A 22,185-nucleotide genomic window follows, 5' to 3' on the forward strand; every position below is an offset into this window, starting at 1 on the left:
AAAGCCTCCTAAGGAGTAACATTGTGTTGAGAACTGAGTGATAAAATGAATCAGTCATGTAAATTTTAGGGGCAAAACAACATTCAAGACAGGAGGAACAGCAAGCACAGAGGTCCTGAAATAGAAATGAGCTATAGACAGGCGACTGGTGTGTTTGAGGTACACCAAGGAGCAGAGTGTTCCTAGCTTCGATCAGGGAGGGAAACATGGGCTGTATCAAAGGCCACAAGGCATCCAAGTGAAGAAGTGATTCCAGGAGTAAAGTGGATGCAATTCAACATGCTGGTTCTGAGATTGTCATGTGTTACATTAAAGTGAGAGAGACAAATTACATGTATTTGGGAGAGTGTGGGGAAAGAATAATATATATGTAAATATTTAAAATAAATGAACAAATAACTAGGTAACAAAATGATAAGTTAAGTACAGTGGGCACACAAGCAGGGAATACTTTAGTTAGAGGAAGGAGGCAGTTTCTGAAGAGATTCCAGGCTGTTAAAAAAGCAAAATAAACGGCCGCCAGATTCCACCATCAGGAAGCCACTAGCAACCTTCCAGAAAGCAGTGGTAGGGCAGAAGTGGAGTGAAAAGTAAAAGGAGGTGAGAAAGTAAGAGGGGTGAGTGTAGGTTACGCCTTAGTAAAGCCTGGAGGAGGAACCCCAAGAGAGGGAAGCCGGGTCAAGATTTTTTTAAACTACTATTTTTAAGAAAAGCCAATGGTGATGAGGAGACCAAAGATAAACAAGGGAGAAATAAACAGCTGGAGAGAGGTGACTGGTCTTGCAAGAGAAGGCAGTACTCATCAAAAACAGGGTAATAACCCTGAGCCTTTCATCCAATTTCTCGTGTGAAAGCCGAAGAAAAGGAATCAGAAATAATATCCCCTTTGGATAGTCTTTTGTAGACACAACACTATTAAAACACTGCACTATTAAAAGGGCTACTGGTCACAAAGAGTGCTATCCTGGGTCAGACTAGCCAGCCAGGACTGGGTCCCAGTAGTGGAGGAAAGGAGAGTAGGTACAAAGCTTGCTGACAGTGCCCCTTGGAGCTACAGGCCATCCTGGTTTACTTAGGACTGTTCCACTGAAAGTAACACAGCCCAGGACTCCTCAGTCCTGGGCAAAGAGAGAGAGCTGGCCATCCTACTTCATGCTAACCTATTCCTATCTTTATTGTCCTTGTGGATCAATCAAACAATACAAAGATTCACAAATGCCCGTCAATCCAACTACTGAGTTTCAAAGAAAAAAAGGCATATACTATTGAGCATATGTCTTTATGCAGCAGGCATTATGCTAGCTGCTAGGAATTATAAGGTCTTTGTCTTTAAGCAATTTAAGAAGAGGTAAATAAAAATGCTTTCAAAAGTCTGAAGCAATGGAAATTAAGTCCAAGATGATGAGAGGAGGAGATAATTTGCCTTATCTGAGAGAAGTTAGTGAAGGTGTCAAATGGCAGGTGACTTCTGCACCGAGTCTAAGGAATGAGTATTTTCCAGGCAGAGAAGGAAGAGCAAGGACACTGTTGGGAGCAGTGGGTGTACAGCACGTGCAAAGGTGTGTGCAGCCTGTAGGAGCACACCAGCCAGGGATCTAGAGGTAGTTCTGAATGGCCAGTGGTGGAAGATGACTGAGGAGAGGTGGTGAGGAACATGGTCATGACAGGCTCCACACGTGCTGTCAGGGAACCCAGGCTCCATCCTGTAGATGTCGAGAAGGCGTGAGAATTTCAAACAAGGGAGGGCCCTGGACAGATACATTTCAGAAGGCTTAATCTGGCAGCAGTGTGAAGAAGCAATGGGAATGACAGCGCTTGGGGGTAAGGGAGGACAATTAGGAGACTCTGGCAACAACGAAAATGAGAAATGACCAAAGGTTCTGACTACGGCAATGGTATGAAAAAGGCCTATTTGAGAGAAGCATGAAATCTTAAATATGAGGAGCCAGGTAAACAAGGCTCCAAATTCAGTAGGAAGGGATTTTTTGTATTAAAATGAAAATTCTAACAGAAACTTGTTTTCAGTGCAGCTGGACTTTAGCATCTTACAAGCTTGAATTTATAAAGGTCATGACTAGGGCAGATAACCATGTGAGCAAAATTTAGGAAATTGAGATATAATATCTGTATTGTTTAGTCACTCAGGAAAAGGCCTCTTGAAATGTATGGCAGTTATAAAATAGGGCACCTTCAGTTACCATTCAGCATACACTCAAACCATTTCACAAATAACACAGAACTGTTTGAAATACAATTCAAAAGACTCTGGTGTAGCCAAGCCTCTCTTTTTTTTCCTGCCTAAGCAAATTCAACAAACAAAAGATTTCAAAAGTAAAACCCTTCTTCAGGTAGGCAGTGTAAGACACGTTTAGAGGGGGCAGTAATTGCATATTGATCACCACTTAGACAAGCAGCATGGAGGTGAACTTTGGAATATTCACTGGGCTTGAGTTCAGGCTTTTACCAGTCAATAGCTGTTTGGCCTGACTTTCTTGGGTTGACTTTATTTGAAATATTTATTCTACTGGAAGACAAGTAGTTTATCTTAGTCTTGTCTGGGTTCATCAGGCTGTCGATCACGCTAGGACCAATGTGAACGCTAGCCTCTATAAAACTGGGGGGGTTGTGGGAAACGGCGAAGAGTCATCCACTGCTCCCTATTCTGCTAACAGTGAGCCTCTGATGTGGGAGAAAACGTTTTCTGTTGTAGTTTTAATTAGCTTATCCTTCTTTATTATGCAAAAACACTTTTGCTATAAACACAGATTCTGAGTATGATTTTCTTTGTTCATTTGTTCCCTCATGAAATATTTATGAGGTACCTGGCAGGTGCCAGATATTAAGTCCAGGATGCAGAGACAAGGCACAGCTCATTGGTCCCAAGGAGTCTGGTCCACAGGGGAGACAGACATGCAGAGAATGGGCAGACTGAGAAAAGCTAAGTCCTTTGGTGGAGGTATATACAAAGCAGAGAGTGAACGCAGGAAGGAGGGCTGACTGTGTCTGAGTCAGGGAGGACTCACAAAGGAGATGATGCCTGAACCAAGCTTCAGGGGATGTTTTTCTTGGATACGCAAAGAGGGGGAGGGTATTTCATGCAGAAGGAAACAAGAGCACGTGCAAAGACAGGCGTAAGCATGGGACATTCAGGGAAGTGGAGCATGGTACTGCTAGAATATAAAGAGTAAGAAGAGGGGCAGCAGCAATATAGAAGACAGGCTGACTTTTGTGTATAAGAAAGATTATGCTTGCTACAGTGTGTTGGACAGTAATGGGGATGGGGGAGCAGAAGGAAGCGAGAAACAATATTAGAGGCAGAAAGACTGGTAGGAAAGGCGGGGATACAAAGGGTTGAGTTCTGATTGAACCTGAGATGCCTGTGGAACATGGCAGTGATGTCCAGCTTGAACTTCTATGTCTGAAGTCCAATAATGAAGTCACCAATAGGGAAAATTTTGAAAGAGTCATCAAATCTATGTGCAGTAATTAATCCATGGTGTGAGTAAGATTACCCTGGGAGGGTACAGAAAGTATTCAGAAAAGAAGACTAGGACCTTGAAGGAAACTTATTTGAAGGACAAATGAAAGAGGTAAAATCCTCTCCTTTCCTGGACAAGGGAGACTGAATAAAAAAAAAAAAAAAAAAAAAGCAACAAGGTGTTCTTTAAAATATTCTGTGAACCATAAACTAATCCTGGCAAGAAATCTGGATAATGCCACATGAGATCATATTTTGTGTGTTTTACAATGTACATGATAAAGTTCACTTACATTAGAGTCTGAAATATAAAATCACTTTACAGGATCCAGGATTTCTATGAATTAGACAGTAAGATCAATAGGAAGACAGCCAGAGGGTGGGGTGGGTGGAAAAAGAAAAACAGAAACAAAAAATAAATAAATAATAAATACGACCACAGGCAATTTCAAGTTACTAATATGATGTCACTAAATGCAGTGATAGGAAGAGATGTGCACCATCAGCTCTCATGAACCCATATGAGCCAGTTCCAACACATCACCACTCATATCACCCCCACCGCCCACCACAGACCTCACACTTGGCCATGTGACTGTGCACGGCCAATAAACCGTGAATGTAAGTAACATGTGCACTTCAGAGGGGAAATTTTAAGATTTATTGCATTATGCGGTCTCTTCCCTCTACCATGAGACAGGCATGTACCATGAAGCACTGCTCCTTCAGCCTAAGTCCTGAAATAAAGAAGGTGTAGAGCTGAGCTTCTGATGGCCAGTGATGAATGAACCATGAGTGAAAAATAAACACCTATCATTGAAAGTCCTTGAAATTTTGGGCTTGTTATTCTAACAAATAACCATGTTATGACTGAGGCCTAATATATGATAGAGCAAAGTTGCTAAATATAAGATCAATACACAAAAGTTAATTGCATTACTATCCACCAGGAATAAAGAATAAGAAAATGTAGTTTAAAAAGTGTCATATACTGCTGGACTTCCACTCTGGGCCAAAATGGGGTAACAAGGACTGGATTTACATCCTCCCTAACCCTGAACGTTAAAAAAAAAAAAAAAAAGATGAACAAAACAATGGTTTTTATAGACACTTGACATCAGGAGGATAACACATGCAATGAGCCCAGCTGACTGCCTGGAGAGTTTCCAGGCCTCGGAGAAGGGAGGAGACAGAGCTAGGAGTCCGGGCAGACCAATGCAGCTAGAGTTCACAGGGCAGAGGAGCACAGCAGGGAGCTGCATAGAGATCTGCAGAGGCCCCTTCTAGTCTCCAGTACTGACAAGTGCAAGCATGTGAGGAAACTAATCACTGCTGCAGAGAGAAGCTGCCTAAGAGAAGTAGGAAAAGACAATCCCAGAGCTCACAGAGGGCCAGGAATAGTTACTATTCCCACCAGTTACGGTAGAAAAATCTTATTAATTCACAGTGCACCTGGCGGAGTACTAAGATGGGTAGTGCTTCAGTAGCGAGGCATTATTAGCCAAAGACTAATCTAGTCCTGCCTAACACAGCTTAAAAGTCAGTCTCAAAAGAACCAAACTATCTCCAAGTAACTTTGTATTTTAGAACAAAGCTCCAGAATATTTACAGAAATACCCCTCCAAAAAAAAAAAAATTCAACATCTAACAAGGTAAAATTCACAATATTTGAATTTCCATAAAAAATTACTAGGGATTCAAAGAAGGAACATATAACCCGCAGAGAGGAGAAAAAAACATCAGTAAAAATAACACAGGTGACAGAATTAGAAGACAAAGACAGTAAAAGCATAATTATAACTACAATTGATATGTAAAATGAAGAAGGTCGAGAAAAGCTTCGGCATGTTAACTAAAAACACAGAAGAAAAGACCAAACTGAGCAGCTACAGAGGAAAAATACAGTAGATGAGATTAACACTGCAGAAGAAACAAAAGACTGAGCTTGAGGACATAATGACAGAAACTGTCCAAAATAAAACACAAAGCAAAAAGAATACAGGAAAAAATGAACAAATCATCAGTGAACTGTGGTCGGAAAATTTCAAATAGCCTAATATACATGGAATCCTATTTTATAATACACAATTTATAATTATATCATATACATATTATTATACGCCCTTAAACGTGGATGGGGGCAGGAAAAATGTTTGAAAACTCTAACTGTCCAACTGGGCAACATGGGAAAACCATATTTCTACTAAAGATATTTTTAAAAATTAGCTGGGCACAGTGGTGCATGCCTGTGTAGTCCCAGCTAATTGGAAGGCTAAGGTGGGAGGATCATTTGTGCCTAAGAGGTAGAGGAGGAGGCAGAGGCTTCAGTGAGCTGAGACTGCATCACTGCACACCAGCCTGGGCAACAGAGTGGGACCTTGTCTCAAAAAAAAAAAAAAAATTATAACTGAAAAATTTCCACCTGTGATGAAAACTATAAACCCAGAGACCCAAGAAGCTCAACAAACCTCAAACACCAGAGACGTGAAAAAAACTACACCAAGGCACATCATCAACTCAAAACCAATGATAAAGAGAATATCCTAAAGACAGCCAGAAAAAAGGGACAAATTATAAATAGAGTAACACATATATGAATGATGGGAGACTTCTCATTGAAAACCAAGAAAGCCAGAAGCCAGTGGAGCAACTGAGAGTACTGAAAGGAAAAAAACAAAAAAACTCCCAGAAAAACTCTATCAACTTAGAAAGCTATACCTGGTGAAAATATATTTCAAAGATGAAGGCAGTCAGGCACGGTGGCTCACGCCTGTAATCCCAGCATTTTGGGAGACTGAGGCAGGAAGATCACTTGAAGCCAGGAGTTCAAGACCGCCCTGGCCAACACGGCAAGACCCTGTCTCTACTTAAAGTATAAAAAAAAAAAAAAAATTAGCCAGGCGTGGTGGTGGGTACCTGTAATCCCAGCTACTCAAGAAGCTGAGGTAGAAGAATCGCTTGAACCTGGGAGGAAGAGGTTGTAGTGAGCCAAGATCGCACCACCGCACTCCAGCTTGAGTGATAGAGCGAGACTATCTCAAAAAAACACAAACAAAAAGAAAAACAAATAGCCAGGGGTGCATGCCTGTAATCCCAGCTACTCAGGAGGCTGAGGCCCAGGAATCGCTTGAACCCGGGAGGTGGAGGTTGCAGTGAGCTGAGATTGTGCCACTGCACTCCAGCCTGGGTGACAGAGCAAGACTGTGTCTCAAAAGAAAAGAAAAGAAAAGATGAAGGCAAATATTTTTTCAGTCATACACAGCTGACAGAAGTCATCACCAATAGACCAGCACTACCAGATATGTTAAAGGAAGTCATTTAGGCAGAAGGAAACTGACCCCGGATGGAAATCTGGATCTACACAAAGGAATGAAGAGCAAGGAAAATGGCAAATAAGTGGGTGAATATAAAAGACTTTTTCTCTTTATTTTCAAAAATCTCTTTTAAAAAGATAACTGACCAGTTGGCCGAGTGTGGTGGCTCATGCCTGTAATCCCAGCAGTTTGGGAGGCCAAGGCAGGTGGATTACAAAGTCAGGAGTTCAAGACCCGTCTGGCCAATATGGTGAAATCCTGTCTCTACTAAAAATACAAAAATTAGCTGGGCGTGGTGGTGCACGCCTGTAGTCCCAGCTACTCGGGAGGCTGAGGCAGGATAATCGCTTGAACCCTGAAGGCAGAGGTTGCAGTGAGCTGGGATCGCGCCACTGCACTCCAGTCTGGGCAACAGAGTGAGACTCTGTCTCAAAAAAAAAAAAAAAAAAAGATAACTGACCACTTGACCACTTAAACAAAAATAACAGTAATGTATAACAGGGCTAGTAACATTTTGAAATAAAAATGTATGACAATAGAAGCATAAAAACCTGGAGTGAGAAATAGAAGTTCACTCCTATAAGGTTTTACCTCACAGGTGTGTGGATGCACTTCTGGTGCCTTTTTTTGGATTAGGCCCACTCTTATGGTCTCATTTAACCTTAATTACCTTCTTAAAGGCCCTATCTCCAAATTCAACAAATGAATTTTGGTGGGCAGAGGGTCACAGTTTAGTTCATAACAGAAGGTAAAAGATACCATGCGTTAGCACTAATTAAGAGAAAGCTGTAGTGGCTATATTAATATAAAACAAAGTAGATTTCAGATCAAAGAACATTACCAGGGATAAAGAAAGTTATTTTCATCATAATAAAAGGGTTGATTAAACAAAAGAACATATAATCCTAAAAGTTTAAGCAGCTAAAAGAACTCAAAATACATGAAGCAAAAGCTGATAGAACTGAAAGGAAAAATAGACATATCGAGAATTATAGTCAGAGGTTTCAATATTGTTCTCTCAATAATCGATAGAATAAGACAGGAAATCTGTAAGAATATAGACGATTTGAACGACATGATCAGCAACTTAACCTATTTGACATTTATAAAGCATTCCACCCAACAACAGTGAATACATATTCAGGTATACAATATTTAGCAACATAAGAATGTATTCTGGGCCAAAAACAAGTCTTAATAAATTTTGACAGGTTCAAATCAAAGTATGTTCTCTGACCACAATGAATGATATGAAAGTAGAAATCAGTGACAGAAAGATACTCAGAAAATTCCCAAATACTTGGAAACTAAACAACATACTTCCAAATAACTCATTGGTCAAAGATGAATCAGAAGAGAAATTAGTATTTTGAACTGAATAAAGATAAAAATACAGCATATCAAAATCTATATGACACAGCTAAAGTAGCAATTAGAGGGAAATTTAAAGCAGTAAACACCTACAGGTTGATCATCCCTTATCCAAAATGCTTGGAACAAGTAGTGTTCCAAATTTTGATTTTTTTTTCCAGTTTTGCAATATTTGCATTATACTGGTTGAGCATCCCTAATCAGAAAATCTAAAATTCAAAATGCTCCAACGAGCATTTCCTTTGAAGATCATGTTGATGTTCAAAAAGTTTCAGATTTTGGAGCAGTTTGTAGGAAAAAGAATAGCAAATTAAACACTGAGTAATGTAAAGAAAAGAAAGAATGAAGATTAAAAGCCCAGCATCATGGTGCGTTCCTATAGTCCCAGCTACTTAGGAGGCTGAGGCAGGAGGATCTTTTGAGCCCAGGAGTTAGAGGTCAGCCTGGGCAATGTAGCGAGAACCCATCTCAAACACACATACACAAACACATAGAGAGAAAGAGAGGGAAAAAAAATACTGACGACAGCAGAAATCAATGAAATTGGAAGCAGAAAAACAATGAAAACAAAAACTGATATTTTGAGATCAATAAAACTGATAAACCTCTAGCCACACTGATCAGGAAAAAAAAGGCACAGATTACCAACATCAAAAATAAAAAAGAGCACATCAAATACAGATTCTACTGATTTTAAAAGGATAATAAGAGAATATTTATGAACATCTTTTTGCCAGTAAGTTTGACAACAGACAAAATGAATAAATGTCTTCAATGACACCAACAGAAAAAGACTACTGGAACAAATAAAAAATCATACTTCATCAAAACTGAAAAATTTTCAAAAGACTGTTATGAAAAGCAAGACATGAACTGGGAGAAAATATCTGTAAAACGTGTAGGTCTTACATGATATAAATCAGTGTTCCCCAACCTTTTTGGCACCAGGGACCAGTTTAGTGGAAGACAGTTTTTCCACAGGGGCAGGGGATGATTTCAGGATGAAACTGTTCCATCTCAGATCATAAGGCATTAGATTCTCATAAGGGGTGCACAACTTAGATCCCTCACACACGCAGTTCACAATGGGATTTGCACTCCTATGAGAATCTAATGCCACTGCTGACCTTACTGGAGGCAGATCTCAGGCAGCAATGCTCATTCACCTGCCACTCACCTTCTGCTGTGCATTCTGGGGGTGAGGGGGTAACCTCTGATATAAATCATATAATATATAAAGAACTATTAAAATTCAATAAGACAAATAACCCCTTACCCCCAAAATGGGCAAAAGATTTGAAGAGATACCACCAAAAAAGACATATGGATGGCAAATTTGGACATGAAGAACACTGACATCATTAGTCGTGAGGGAAAAGCAAATTAAAACTATGGCTAAGACAAAAAAGACTGACTATACTGCTCCATGTGGAGCAACTGGAACTCTCACACACTGCTGTGGAATTTTAAAATGCTATAACCAATTTGTAAACAGTATGGCAGCACCTTAAAAAGTTAACTGCATACCTAACATATGACCCAGCAATTTAACTAAGTATTTACCTAAGAGCAATTTAAAATGTCTGCTCAAAGATTTGCACATGAAAGCTCACTGCAGAATTATTCATAAGAGCAAAAAACTGAAAACCCAAATATACTTCAACAAGTGAATAAACAAACTGCAATATATCCATATAATGGAATGCTACTCAGCAGTGAAAAAGGAACTAATTATTGATATGCAACATGGACGAATCTCAAAATAATTACAGTGAGTGAAATAGGTCAGACAAAAAAAGAATATACTGTATGACTCCATTTACATAAAATTCTAGAAAATGCAAACTAATACATAATGGACAGAAGGCAAATCAATGGTTGCCTGAAGACACTGAGGTAGGGGGAGAGGATTACAAAGGGGCACAAAGAAACATCTGGGTGTGACAAATATGTTCACTGTCATGCTTGCAGTGGGGGTATGATGGGTCTATACATATTGCAAAACTCGCCAAATTGTATACTTCAAATATGTGCAATTTAAACTACACTGGAATGATGAATAGCTATGAGGTCTGATGGCAGGGCTCAGACAGGCCTTACACCACTTCCTGCCAGGTAATCTTGATTCAGTTTATCTACCTTCTTTGCCACAGCACTTTCCCATTTATTAAAAGGTAACACCAGCCTGGAGGACTGTTGGAAGGATTACTTTGTGTTTTGGAGTATTTTTCTGGTTACTAGAGAACAGGTGCAAACTACTATTATCCATCTAAGAGAGAATGGTAATATTAAGCTTGAAGAGGAAAGAGAATGCTCCTTGTTAGACAAACAAGCAAGATCTGCGTGTGCAGCTTGGAACACAACCTGTATACGGCCCCATCAAGAAGCACAGCTGACTTCTAAAAGATTTCCATTATTATTTTGCTTTTGCACTTGAATCCTGGGAGACTGGAGGTTAGAAGAAAAGACTAGCTCTTGAAAAACTGTAAAGGATGACAAGAATAAAATGCAATATTGTTTGGACCTTCAGATGCTCATTAGGAACAAAAGCAAAGTAGAGTAAGGAAAAGAACAAGGGAATAAAAATCCAAAGTTCCCCAGGCTGGCCTATCTACATGCTTTGCCACAGTCCAGAATTGGGCCTGCAAAAACTTACTCTGCACATATTATACCATTGCCATTTTATTTGTTTTCTTTATCAGAGACATTTTTCTTTAGGGTAAGGAAAATCTTATTGAAAACCTTAGAACAACAACAACAACAACAACAACAAAAACTAGTGGTTCCTGGAGCAGATGTGGCTGTGTATCCTCCTATTTCTCTTTTTGCCTTTACAGTTAATAACCAAGATGGGTTCACTGTATTTATGCTACATAACCCAAAGCTGCATTTGTACACATCCCCTGGGATCACAGTGGTCTCTTCTCTTTCTAACTGGAACAGGGTTTTACAGCAGAAGTAATAAGCTTCATGTCAACATTTTCAAGGAAACTGACAATATAATTCTTTTGTCTCCCACTGGCTCTGTTGCTCCTTACAGAACACTGAAGTATTCTGATACAAGGACATACTGTTAAAAAGCGCTTTGTGGTGGCAAGAAGCAAATGATTTAGAGTGCAGGCTATAATTAAACCTGATATATTGGAATCTTCTATTTGTAGCAACCATCTTACCAAAGAAAGGTATCTGTAACGAAGAAACGGAAATGGCAAACCAGTCTCCCTCCAGGGACAATGAGGGCACTGTTACAGTTCCATCCTCATTTCCTGACTAATTCTAAAATGGCCACCCCAAGTAAGTATAATTTTGTCTTATTTTTGTGGATTGGAACCTCTGAATCTGATCACTTTGTTAAATAGCACAATAAATTGTGACTTTTCTGAATTTTATTTTACTCTCAAACATCACAGACTATAAAACTACCACTTGGTTCACATTCATATGTTAATTCTTCTGCTGCTCGCCGAAGACCATCCAAACATCCTTACTGTAGCCTAACTGTTGACTATCAAACTGAAAGAAGGAGGCTGAGCTGCCCGATGCACAAAGGAACATTTCCTTCTACATTAGAGACTCTGGTCCTTTCTGCCTTTCAGTACACCGATGTCCACCGGTTGAGAGGTTCTGCGTCTTCCACCCTTACCTCATCTTTTCTTTTCATTTATCAAAACACTAACATGAGCAAATGAGAAATTCATTTTCTTTTTTTGGTTCCTGTACTCTAAGATGGCTACCCGCTGCTTTCTTCACAGAGTTCCACTTTTAAACATCACCTCAACAATCTTTTCTTCTTTTCCAAGATGTCTTCATCTGTCCTTTGGCAAAGAGAGAAAAACAAGAAAGCTTTTCTTCTTATTGATTCTGTCAAGCACTGTGAAATCCAGATAGTCTGAACACAGGAATGGAGAAAAGTCACCTGGGTGACAGGGGAAACCAGAGAAGAGAGGGCTGTGAGGTAAGGGCGAGCAGGTATTAGTGCTTCACAAACAGCTCCTGGAAACGAAAGCTCAGAGACTACAAATCTGAATGAAGGACTTCTTTGAACCTTGAGAAGAAAGGTGATAAGAACTGAAAACCTAATACAACCCTAAATACCTGGGAGGATAACAGAAGAAGAGAGTTGAGAGGCAAAGGAGAATAAGCTCATTTGTGGAGCTTGTGCAGCTTCTGTTCTGAAGCCCAGCATGGGCACAGGCCAAACAGGGCAGCAAGCCCAGGACTCGAGTGGACTCCTAGCCTCCCCTGAGCCTCAAGACCAGGATTACAACCACACTATGGCCCCGTTTTGTGCTCTCCATGCACTGAAAAATTTGACAGGGAAAACAGAACTAAATATGTTCAGGCAAGAGACTGCGTTCTCGGCAACAGCCTTTTTAACTCCTCTTTCTTTGGGTCTATGAACAGGGTTTGCCAAAAATTCTTTGGGCCAATGATCCTAAACAGCACAATGTTTCTCATTAATTTAGAAAATGTCCACAGAAAACCAAAGGTGTATCTTTTGCTAGGTACTGGAGACACAAAGAGGAAGAAGACTCTTTCTCTACTCTGAAAAGTATTACAGTACAATTGAAGACACAGCCGTACAACTTACCATGCATGGTGCGGAAAGTGCTCCGACAGAGGAAGCAAAGGATGCTAGCACCCAACCTTCAAAACTTAGGGGTGGGGATGTAAGGACAGACGTGGGGGAAGTGACATGGAAGAAAATGGCTGCTTAGAGAAGTTTAAGCCTAAACATCAAAGGTGAGTCATCAAAATAATAATAATAATAAAATGTGTCAAGGGATCTCAAACAGTTTGGTTTAGAGAGTGGAATGTAAATGTGCAGAAAGGAAAGAGAGAGATGGCAGTAGGAGGAGGAGGCAGAGGCCAGATCCCGAAGGGACTAGAAACAATTTCAAACGTTCATAGACAAATAAAGCCACATTTCTAAAAAGCTAAAGGTAATCACTAATAGAAAGAATAGTATTTTCCAAATCTCCACAGAAGAAGGAAAATAATGGAAGTGAAAAAAGATAAGACAAAACACAATAAAACCACCAAGGAAACCATAAAACAAAATAAACAGGAAAAGGGCTAAACATAATTACAATAAAATCAAATAGTTAAATTCATCTACCAAGAGACAAACTTTCACACTGGATTAAAAAACAGTTATGTGTCTTTAACAAGAGTTACATGTAACACAAAATGACATAAAAAGTAAAGGTGTGTGGCAGCAGGTGCCTATAGTCTCAGCTACTTGGAAGGATCATCATATCCCAAGACTTCAACGCTGTAGTGCACTGTGATTTGCCTCCTGTGAACAGCCACTGCACTTCAGCCTGGGCAACATAGTGGAATCCTGTCTCTTAAAAAAAAAAAAAATGCTAAAGATATGGGAAGCATCAGAAGAAACAGAAAAAAAAAATCCACAACCATAATTAGAGACTAAACAAATTAGGGGATAAAAAGGACAGAAAAGAACGAAATAGGTTTATAAAGTTGACTTACGATATAATTATAGTACTTTATACCCTAGAAACACAAATTCTATTCAAATGTTCACGGAATATTTATAAAAACTACCCAAGTATAAGGCCGCAAACAAAATCTCAAATTCAGAAATGCATTTTACAGCCTCTATTTTCTGTTAATGTAATAAGAAAATAAGACTTAATCACCTGGGAATAGAGAATAAAACTAAGCAATATTAACAGGAAATTTTTTAACCTGAAATGTTTTTATTTTTAAATAAGAGAATTATTTTTAAAGCATTAAGCATTTAACTCAGAAACTTGGAAGAAGGGCAACAGAATAAATAAAAAAGTAGAAAAAAGAACTAAAGGCGGGGGAAAGGTATACAAATATACAAAATGCTATAAGCATTGTAGACCACAAAAAAATATATATATATATACACACACACATATGCATATTTATATCAAAATCAAGAGTTGGTTCTCTAAAAAAAAGATGCCCTCCAAAAAAACAAATCCAATTGGTGCCAGCTCAGTCGCAATACAGTAAAGCATCAGGTAGATTTCTAAGGTTCCCAACTCCAGGCTCTGGCTCTCAGATGGCATCTCTAGAGCTGCCTGGAGCTGGGGGGAACTTGCTGTCCTGAAGGGAAGGACACGAGCCTGGCTGGACTTGCCACCTGTTAACTGTAGAGCCTTTGGGCCATAAATGAACACAGGCAGCAGCCAGGCAGTGGTCAATGTGAGCCTTGGGTGAAACCAAGTGCTGTGCTGGCCTCAGGAATGACCCAGCACAGTCCCAGTGGTGGCCACAGTGGTGCTTGCTTGTGTCACCCCTCCCCCAGCACCAGGCAGCTCAGTACAGAGAGAGAGAGAGAGAGACTCCATGTGTTTGGGGAAAAGTCAGGGAAGAGAACAAGAGTTTCTGCCTAGTAATCCAGGGAATTCTCTTCGATTTTACCCAACACCACCAAGGTGGTACCTCTACAAGTCTGCAAGGGCCAGAGCGTTACTGGGCTTGGGGTGCCCCCTAATGCAGACACAGCTGCAGTGACCAAAGACTTAAATCACAACACCCAAGACTCTCTAAATACCTGGAAAGCCTTCCCAAGAAGGATGAATACAAACAAGCCCAGACTGCAAAGACTACAATAAATACCTAACTCTTCAATGCCCAGACACCGACAAAGATCCATAAGCATCAAGACCGTCCAAGAAAACATGACCTCACCAAATGAACTAAATAAGAGACCAGTGAACAATGCCAGCAAGACAGAGATATGTGAGCTTTCAGATAAAAAATTCAAAATAGCTGTTTTGAGGAAGCTTTATGAAATTTGAGATAACACAGAAGGAACGCAGAATCCTATTACATTTTACAGATATTGAAATAGTTAAAAAGAATCAAGCAGAAAAATGCAACATACTGAAGAATGCATCAGAGTCTCTTAACAGCAGAACTGATAAAGGAGAAGAAAGAATTAGTAAGTTTGAAGACAGGCTATTTGAAAATACAGTCAAAGACAAAAGAAAAAAAGAATAAGAAAGAATGAAGCACACCTACAAGATCTAGACAATAGCCTCAAAAGGGCAAATCAAATAGTTATTGGCCTTAAAAAGGAGATAGAGATATTGGGGTAGAAAGTCTATTCCAAGGGATAATCAGAGAGAACTTCCTAAACTTAGAGAAAGATATCAATATTCAAGAATAAAAGGTTACAGAACCCCACCAAGCAGATTTAACCCAAAGAAGACTTCCTCAAGGCATTTAATAACCAAACTCCCAAATGTCAAGGATAAACAAAGGATCCTAAAAGCAGCAAGAGAAAAGAAACAATATATACAATGGAGTTCCAATATGTCTGGCAGCAGACTTCTCAGTGGAAACCTTACAGGCCAGGGAAGAGTGGCATGACATATTTAAAGGGGAAGAGCGGCCTGACATATTTAAAGTGCTGAAGGAACTATATTTTACCCTAGAATAGTATATCCAGTGAAAATATCCTTCAAACGTGAGGGAGAAATAAAGACTTTCCCAGACAAACAAAAGCTGAGGGATTTCATCAACACCAGACCCATCCTACAAGAAATGCTAAAGGTAGCTCTTCAATCTGAAAGAAAAGGATGCCAGTGAGCAATAAGAAATCATCTGAAGGTACAAAACTCACTGGTAACCATAAGTACACAGAAAAACACAGAATATTATAACACTGTAATTGTGGTGTATAAACTACGCATACCTTGAGAAAGACTAAAAGATGAACCTATTAAAATAATTACAACAACTTTTCAAGACATAGACTGTATAATAAGATATAAACAGAAACAACAAAAAGTTAAAAAGTGGAGGGGTGAAGTTAAAGTGTAGAGTTTTTATTAGTTTTCTCTTTGCTTGTCAGTTTGTTTCTGCAATCAGTGTTAAGCCTGTCATCAGTTTAAAATAATGGGTTATTAAATAGTATTTGCAAGCCTCATGGTAATGTCAAGTCAAGAGACATGCAACAGATACACAAACAATAAAATGCAAGAAATTAAAGCATACCATATGAGAAAATCACCTTCACAAAGAGAAGGAAAGACCACAAAACAACCAGAAAACAAATAACAAAACGGCAGGAGTAAGTCTTTACTTATCAACAATAATATGGAATATAAACGGACGAAACTCTCCAATCACAAGATACAGAGTGGCTGAATGGATTAAAAAAATGGGACTCAACAATCCATTGCCTACAAGAAACACACTTCACCTATAAAGACACATATAGGCTTAAAATAAAAGGATGGAAAAAGATATTCTATGCAAATGAAAACCAAAAAAGAGCAAGAGGAACTGGACTTAAATCAGACAAAATAGATAGCAAGACAAAAATTAGACAAAGAGACAAAGAAGGTCATTATATAATGGTAAAGGGGCCCATTCAGCAAAAGAATATAACAATTGTAAATATATATGCACCCAACACTGGAGCACCCAGATAGATAAAGCAAATATTATTAGAGCTAAAGGGAGAGATAGATCCCAATAAAATAAAAGCTGGAGACTTCAACATCCCACTTTCAGCACTAGATCAAACATCCAGACAGAAAATCAACAAATATCAAACTTCATCTGCACTACAGACTAAATAGACTTAGTAGATACTGACAAACCATATCATCCAAAAGCTGCAGAATACACATTATTCTCCTTAGCACATGGGTCATTTTCAAGAATAGTTCATATGTTAGGCCACAAAACAATTCTTTAAAAATTCAAGAAAATTGAAATTCTATCAAGTATCTTCTCTGACCACAATGGAAAAAAACTAGAAATCAATAACAAGAGGAATTCCAGAAACTATTCAAACAGAAAATAAACAATATGCTCTTGAATAACCAGCGGGTCAATGAAGAAATTAAGAAAGAAATTAAAACAGTCTGAAGCAAATGAAAATGGAAACACAACATACCAAAACTTATGGGATACAGCAAAAGCAGTATTAAGAGGAAAGTTTATAGCAATAAGCACCTAAGACAAAAAAGTAGAAAAACTTCAAATAAACAACCTAACAATACATCTTAAAGAATTAGAAAAGCAAGAGCAAACCAAACCCATAATTAGTAGACGAAGGGAAATAATAAAGATCAGAGCAGAAATAAATGAAACAAAAAAAGATATAAAAGATCAACAAAATGAAAAAGTTAGGTTTCAAAAGATAAACAAAATCATTAAACCTTTAGCCAGACTAAGAAAAAAAGAGAGAAGATCAAATAAATAAAAACAGAAATGAAAAAGGAGGCATTTGGCCAGGTGCAACGGCTCACACATGTAATTCCAGCACTTTGGGAGGCCAAGAAAGGTGGACAGCTTGAGCTCAGGAGTTCAAGATCAGCCTGGGCAACATGGTGAAATCCCGTCTCTGCCAAAAATATTTTTAAAAAATTAGCCGGGCCTGGCAGCATGCAAGGGAACTTTTGGGAGTGACAAAAAGGATCTGTATATACATCATCCTATATGTAGACACTGTGTAGCTACTGAGCATCTGAAATGTGGCTATTGTAACTGAGAAACTAAATTTTAAATACAATTTAAATAAATGTAAGTTTAAATTTAAAAATTGATACTGGACTTATTGGAAAACGTTTAAGTATCTTTGGACAAACTTAAGTATGAGAATCTATGTTTTCAACTCTAAATTTTATGAAATCTAAATACAAATCAAGTATGCTGATGAAAATTTAGCATCTGAATTGGGATGTAAATGTAAAATGTTCACTGGATTTTGAAAACTTAGTCTCAAAAAAATGAATGTGAAATGGCTCACTAACAATTTTGTCATACTGATTACGTGTTGAAATAATTTTTGACTTACTGTGTTAAATAAAATACATTATTAAAATTATTTTTGTTTCTTTTAACCCGTTAAATGTGGTAGCTACCAAAAAATGTAAAATTACCTATCTCACATTACATTTCGACTGGATAGTGCTGTTCTACATCTTCACTGTGGTGGTGGAAACATCTGTCAAAACTGTACACTTAAAATGCATACATTTTGTTGTATAAAAATTATGCCTCAATAAAGTAGATAAAAATGTTAAATTGGTAGTGAATACATGCTTGTGTGTGTGTGCACATATGTGTGGGAAGGAGGGAGTATGTATCAATGAGTATCTTGCTTGTGATCTTTCCTCATCAATAATCAGAGAGGAAAAAAATTCACTGAGTATATACATGCAAAAGTAACTGTTCTCCTGAAGAGTCACCATATTAAATTATGTTATAGTTATTTAATGTGTGCATCCCTCACTAGCCTTTGAGCTTCTTGGAGGCAGGAACCCTGTTTTGTTCATCTCTGTATAAACCTAGCACTTAACATAGAAAGTTAACATCGTACCTTAGCAGTGTTTTGCAACTGGAGAATTCTCCCAGATACTTTATAATAGTTTAATTCTGTCAAAATCCCTGTAAATTTGGTATTATTAGTGCCAGTTTTCAGATGAAAAACTGAGGGTGAGAAGGTCACAAAGGTTAAAGTAACTCACCAAATATCCAGAGCTAGTAAGTAAAAGAGCATGTTCCAAACCCACATTGACAAGTCCCAGGCCCATTCTTCCACCCTGCTCCATACTGCCACCTCTCCACATGGGCATTTCACAACTGTATCTGATGAATGACTGAGTCAAAGTAAAGATTTGTATTTAGGGGCAATGGAACCACAGAAACTTTCCTGAACTTCCAGTGTTACAGCTTCATAGTCTTGAATAGGCTCTCTCTAGACAAAGAGCCACCTGGCAGCTCTTACTAGAAGATCAGAAAGGATGACTATAGTATGGAAAAAAAATTCCATCCCAATTAAACTTTCCATTTGGGAGTCTGAAGAAAAATAACACAGAACAAAGAGTACGGGAAAGAGAAAAAAGGAAATGCTGAATCTGCTAATATAGCTAATTAATACAAAAGAATGAATGTAACAGCAACTTCAGCATTCAAAAATGAAAAGTTAGGAGATCTAGAGAGGTACAATTTCTAAGTTTTTTGGAGCTCTCCTTTAATTAGCCTCCCTGAATCTCAGCATTCCTGTTTGAATAATCCATATTTCTGGTTATTTATTCAGCTCCCCACTGCTACGCAATACCAAGCCATATGCTGCAGAAATACATCACTTCATATTTGCACTCAACCATCCAAAGACACTGGCAATTCAGACCTTTAAGAAGCTTAAGGAAAAGTCCCTTCAGAACATTGTGTTAAGGGTAGAAGACCCAAGAAGCCAAATGCATCTTCTATTTATGCTATTTACTTGAGAGAAGGTGGGTCATTTCAACAAAAGGACAAGCAATTAGAAGGGTAAGGGAGATAAACAAAAGACTCAAGAGAGTAAAGCTAGCAAAAATCAGCTAAACACAAAAGGCCTCTGAGTAATTTCTCATGCTCCTCTCTGCATTTTTTTTTTTAAATTGTTTTTAAAAGCAATTCCTCAAAGGAAGACTTTTGGTCAATGCAAGGTCTGGTACGCACTGGACAAATGAAGAGGTCTACCGTGCCTCCAGTCCTCCAGAAGCCTTTAAAGATAAGGTATTTTAGAAATATACACAGTAAGTCATCACTTAACATCATAGATAGACTTGGAAATGGCAACTTTAAGTAAAACGGGATATAGGAGGTCAGATCCTCAAATAACATCGTTATAACAATGATCAGAAAAACTGGTTTCATTACACATCATTTCACTTAAAGTTGTGGTTTCCAAGAATGTTACTGATGGTGTTAAGTGAGGACTTACTGTACCTGGATAATCCTAACATCATTTTAAACACAAAAATGGTCACTGTAGAATTTGTTATAACGGCAAAACATTGGAAATATCCTCAATGCCAACAACAGAAGAATACTAAGTAAGCTACAGTCCCTTAGAGGCCATGATGCAGTTACTGAAAACTCTCATGAAGATTGTTCACAGCATGGGAAACAGCATGTTATGTTTGAAATGTAGCAATATAGAAAATCGTATGTGTGGCAGGCTTAAAAATTGTTAAAAATTATAGAAAAAAAGACTAGAAGAAAATATACACCCAAAGACAGGCTATGTTTAGGTCACAGAACTGTTTTCCCAACTTTGTGGAGACAGAAATTCTGTCTTAGGTATTTCTGTGTATGCCCAGTACTTAACATAGTACCTTGTCAATGTTTTATAGCAGTTTTGTATGTTAGTATTCTAAATTCTATTTAACAAATATATATCACATTTCTGAAAAACCTTTCTAAAGAAATATCTTAGTTCAACAGAACTTTCAGTATACTTGAAGTTTTAAGACAGTAGACTCTGGCTCCATTTCTTTTTTTCTTGTTTTTTTTAAATCTCAACTTGCTCCTTCTGTAGGGCACAATTTCATAATGACTAGAATCTTCCAACCACATAAACATGCTCAATTTTTTTTTTTAAAGTCCCTTGACCCTGTACCACACCCTGGTTATCCCCTCAGCCTTCGCCCACACACTTCTCTTTTTTTTTTTTTTTTTTTTTTGAGACGGAGTCTCGCTCTGTCGCCCAGGCTGGAGTGCAGTGGCGCAATCTCAGCTCACTGCAAGCTCCGCCTCCCGGGTTCACGCCATTCTCCTGCCTCAGCCTCTCCGAGTAGCTGGGACTACAGGCGCCCGCCACCACGCCCGGCTAATTTTTTGTATTTTTAGTAGAGACGGGGTTTCACCGTGGTCTCGATCTCCTGACCTCGTGATCCGCCCGCCTCGGCCTCCCAAAGTGCTGGGATTACAAGCGTGAGCCACCGTGCCCGGCCAGCCCACACACTTCTCTACTCCCCTTCCTAGACGGGGTCTCAAGAGTTATCAATATAAGCTTCCTCTCCCCTTTTTGCTTCTAACTTTAGGATTCCATAAAATAACTGTGAAACTAATATAAGATCCACTTTCAGGAATTAGAGTATAAATAATAAGACACACAAGGAAAGTACTATAAATAAAAGTTTCTAGAACTGTCTTGCACATTTTCATATTTCCTAAGCTAGGCATACAGCACATGTACAACTCATTACTTAATGAGGAGTGAAAAATACCAATGATATACTGCTTTCAATAAAAATACAGACAAACATATGGCATAGATACGTCTATGTGATATATACAGAAAATTAGTCCAAGTTTAGAAGTAATGGCTAGATTTCCCCAAAACTAACACACTATGGGAAGGAGAGGAAAAACACCAATGTCCTTCAATGGAGTGGACATATTAGCAACCACCACAATAGGGCACAAACAGAACACAATATACTTTTTATTCATCTACTCTAACTTTAGGAAAGACGACATACCTACACAAACACACTCCCATGCCTGAAGACTTGACTCTTCAGGGTAAAGTCTAGGAAACCCAACAGAATAAATGACCATAGCTACATGCTCTTGAATTCAGGTTAACAGTGAAAAGTCAGGCAAAAAACGTGGGAGAACTAGGGCATTCGAAACATACCTGAGCATGAGATTCATCAGCTGAAGACCCTCGCCCTTCAGGAAGCGCTCACGATTGGAACTAAGCATTAGACAGGAGCAGAGGGAATCAAACAGATTCTCCATCATCTCCTGCTCCTCAGCCGTGCTGGGATTGTGTCTTTTAAACACCTGTCAAGCAAAAACAGCACAAAGCACAGAGCTATAAGAGAATGTCTTTTCATGAGCCTCCATCCAACAATTCCTAAAACCTGTGGGTCATAACTCTACGGTTGAGGAAACAGAAGCTCACCAAACAAAATTCTCATCAGTTTTCATTTTAGAGAAACCAAATAATTCACATATATTAAATAAATGAAAAAAAAAAAAAAGCCAAAACACTCAACTGACCACTGGGTCCATCAGTAATTGACAGTTCCAGGCAAGCAGATTTTTTTAAAAACCAAAACCCAAATAAAAAACAAAACCTTTTTATTGTGAAATATAACACAGATACAGAAAAACTCCATAAAGGACATGTAAAACTAAATGAATGAAGTGAACATCCCTGAAATCATTATCTAGGATGAGAAACAACTTTGCCAACTACCCTCGAAGCCCTCCACTTGCCCAACC

General features: G+C 38.6%; 1 protein-coding gene across 2 annotated transcripts in view; it reads right to left on the minus strand.

Annotated features, from left to right (window-relative positions):
• Nucleotides 1-22,185, minus strand: part of CTNNBL1 (catenin beta like 1) — a 178,367-nt gene that overhangs the window by 71,819 nt on the left and 84,363 nt on the right. For both annotated transcript variants that reach the window (XM_055265460.2, XM_063633566.1), the window contains exon 10: nucleotides 21,593-21,741. In XM_055265460.2, coding sequence (XP_055121435.1) covers nucleotides 21,593-21,741 — 149 coding nt within the window. The remainder of the gene's footprint in view (nucleotides 1-21,592; nucleotides 21,742-22,185) is intronic.

Source organism: Symphalangus syndactylus, chromosome 24 (assembly GCF_028878055.3).
Source record: "Symphalangus syndactylus isolate Jambi chromosome 24, NHGRI_mSymSyn1-v2.1_pri, whole genome shotgun sequence".
Classification (NCBI taxonomy): Eukaryota; Metazoa; Chordata; class Mammalia; order Primates; family Hylobatidae; genus Symphalangus; species Symphalangus syndactylus.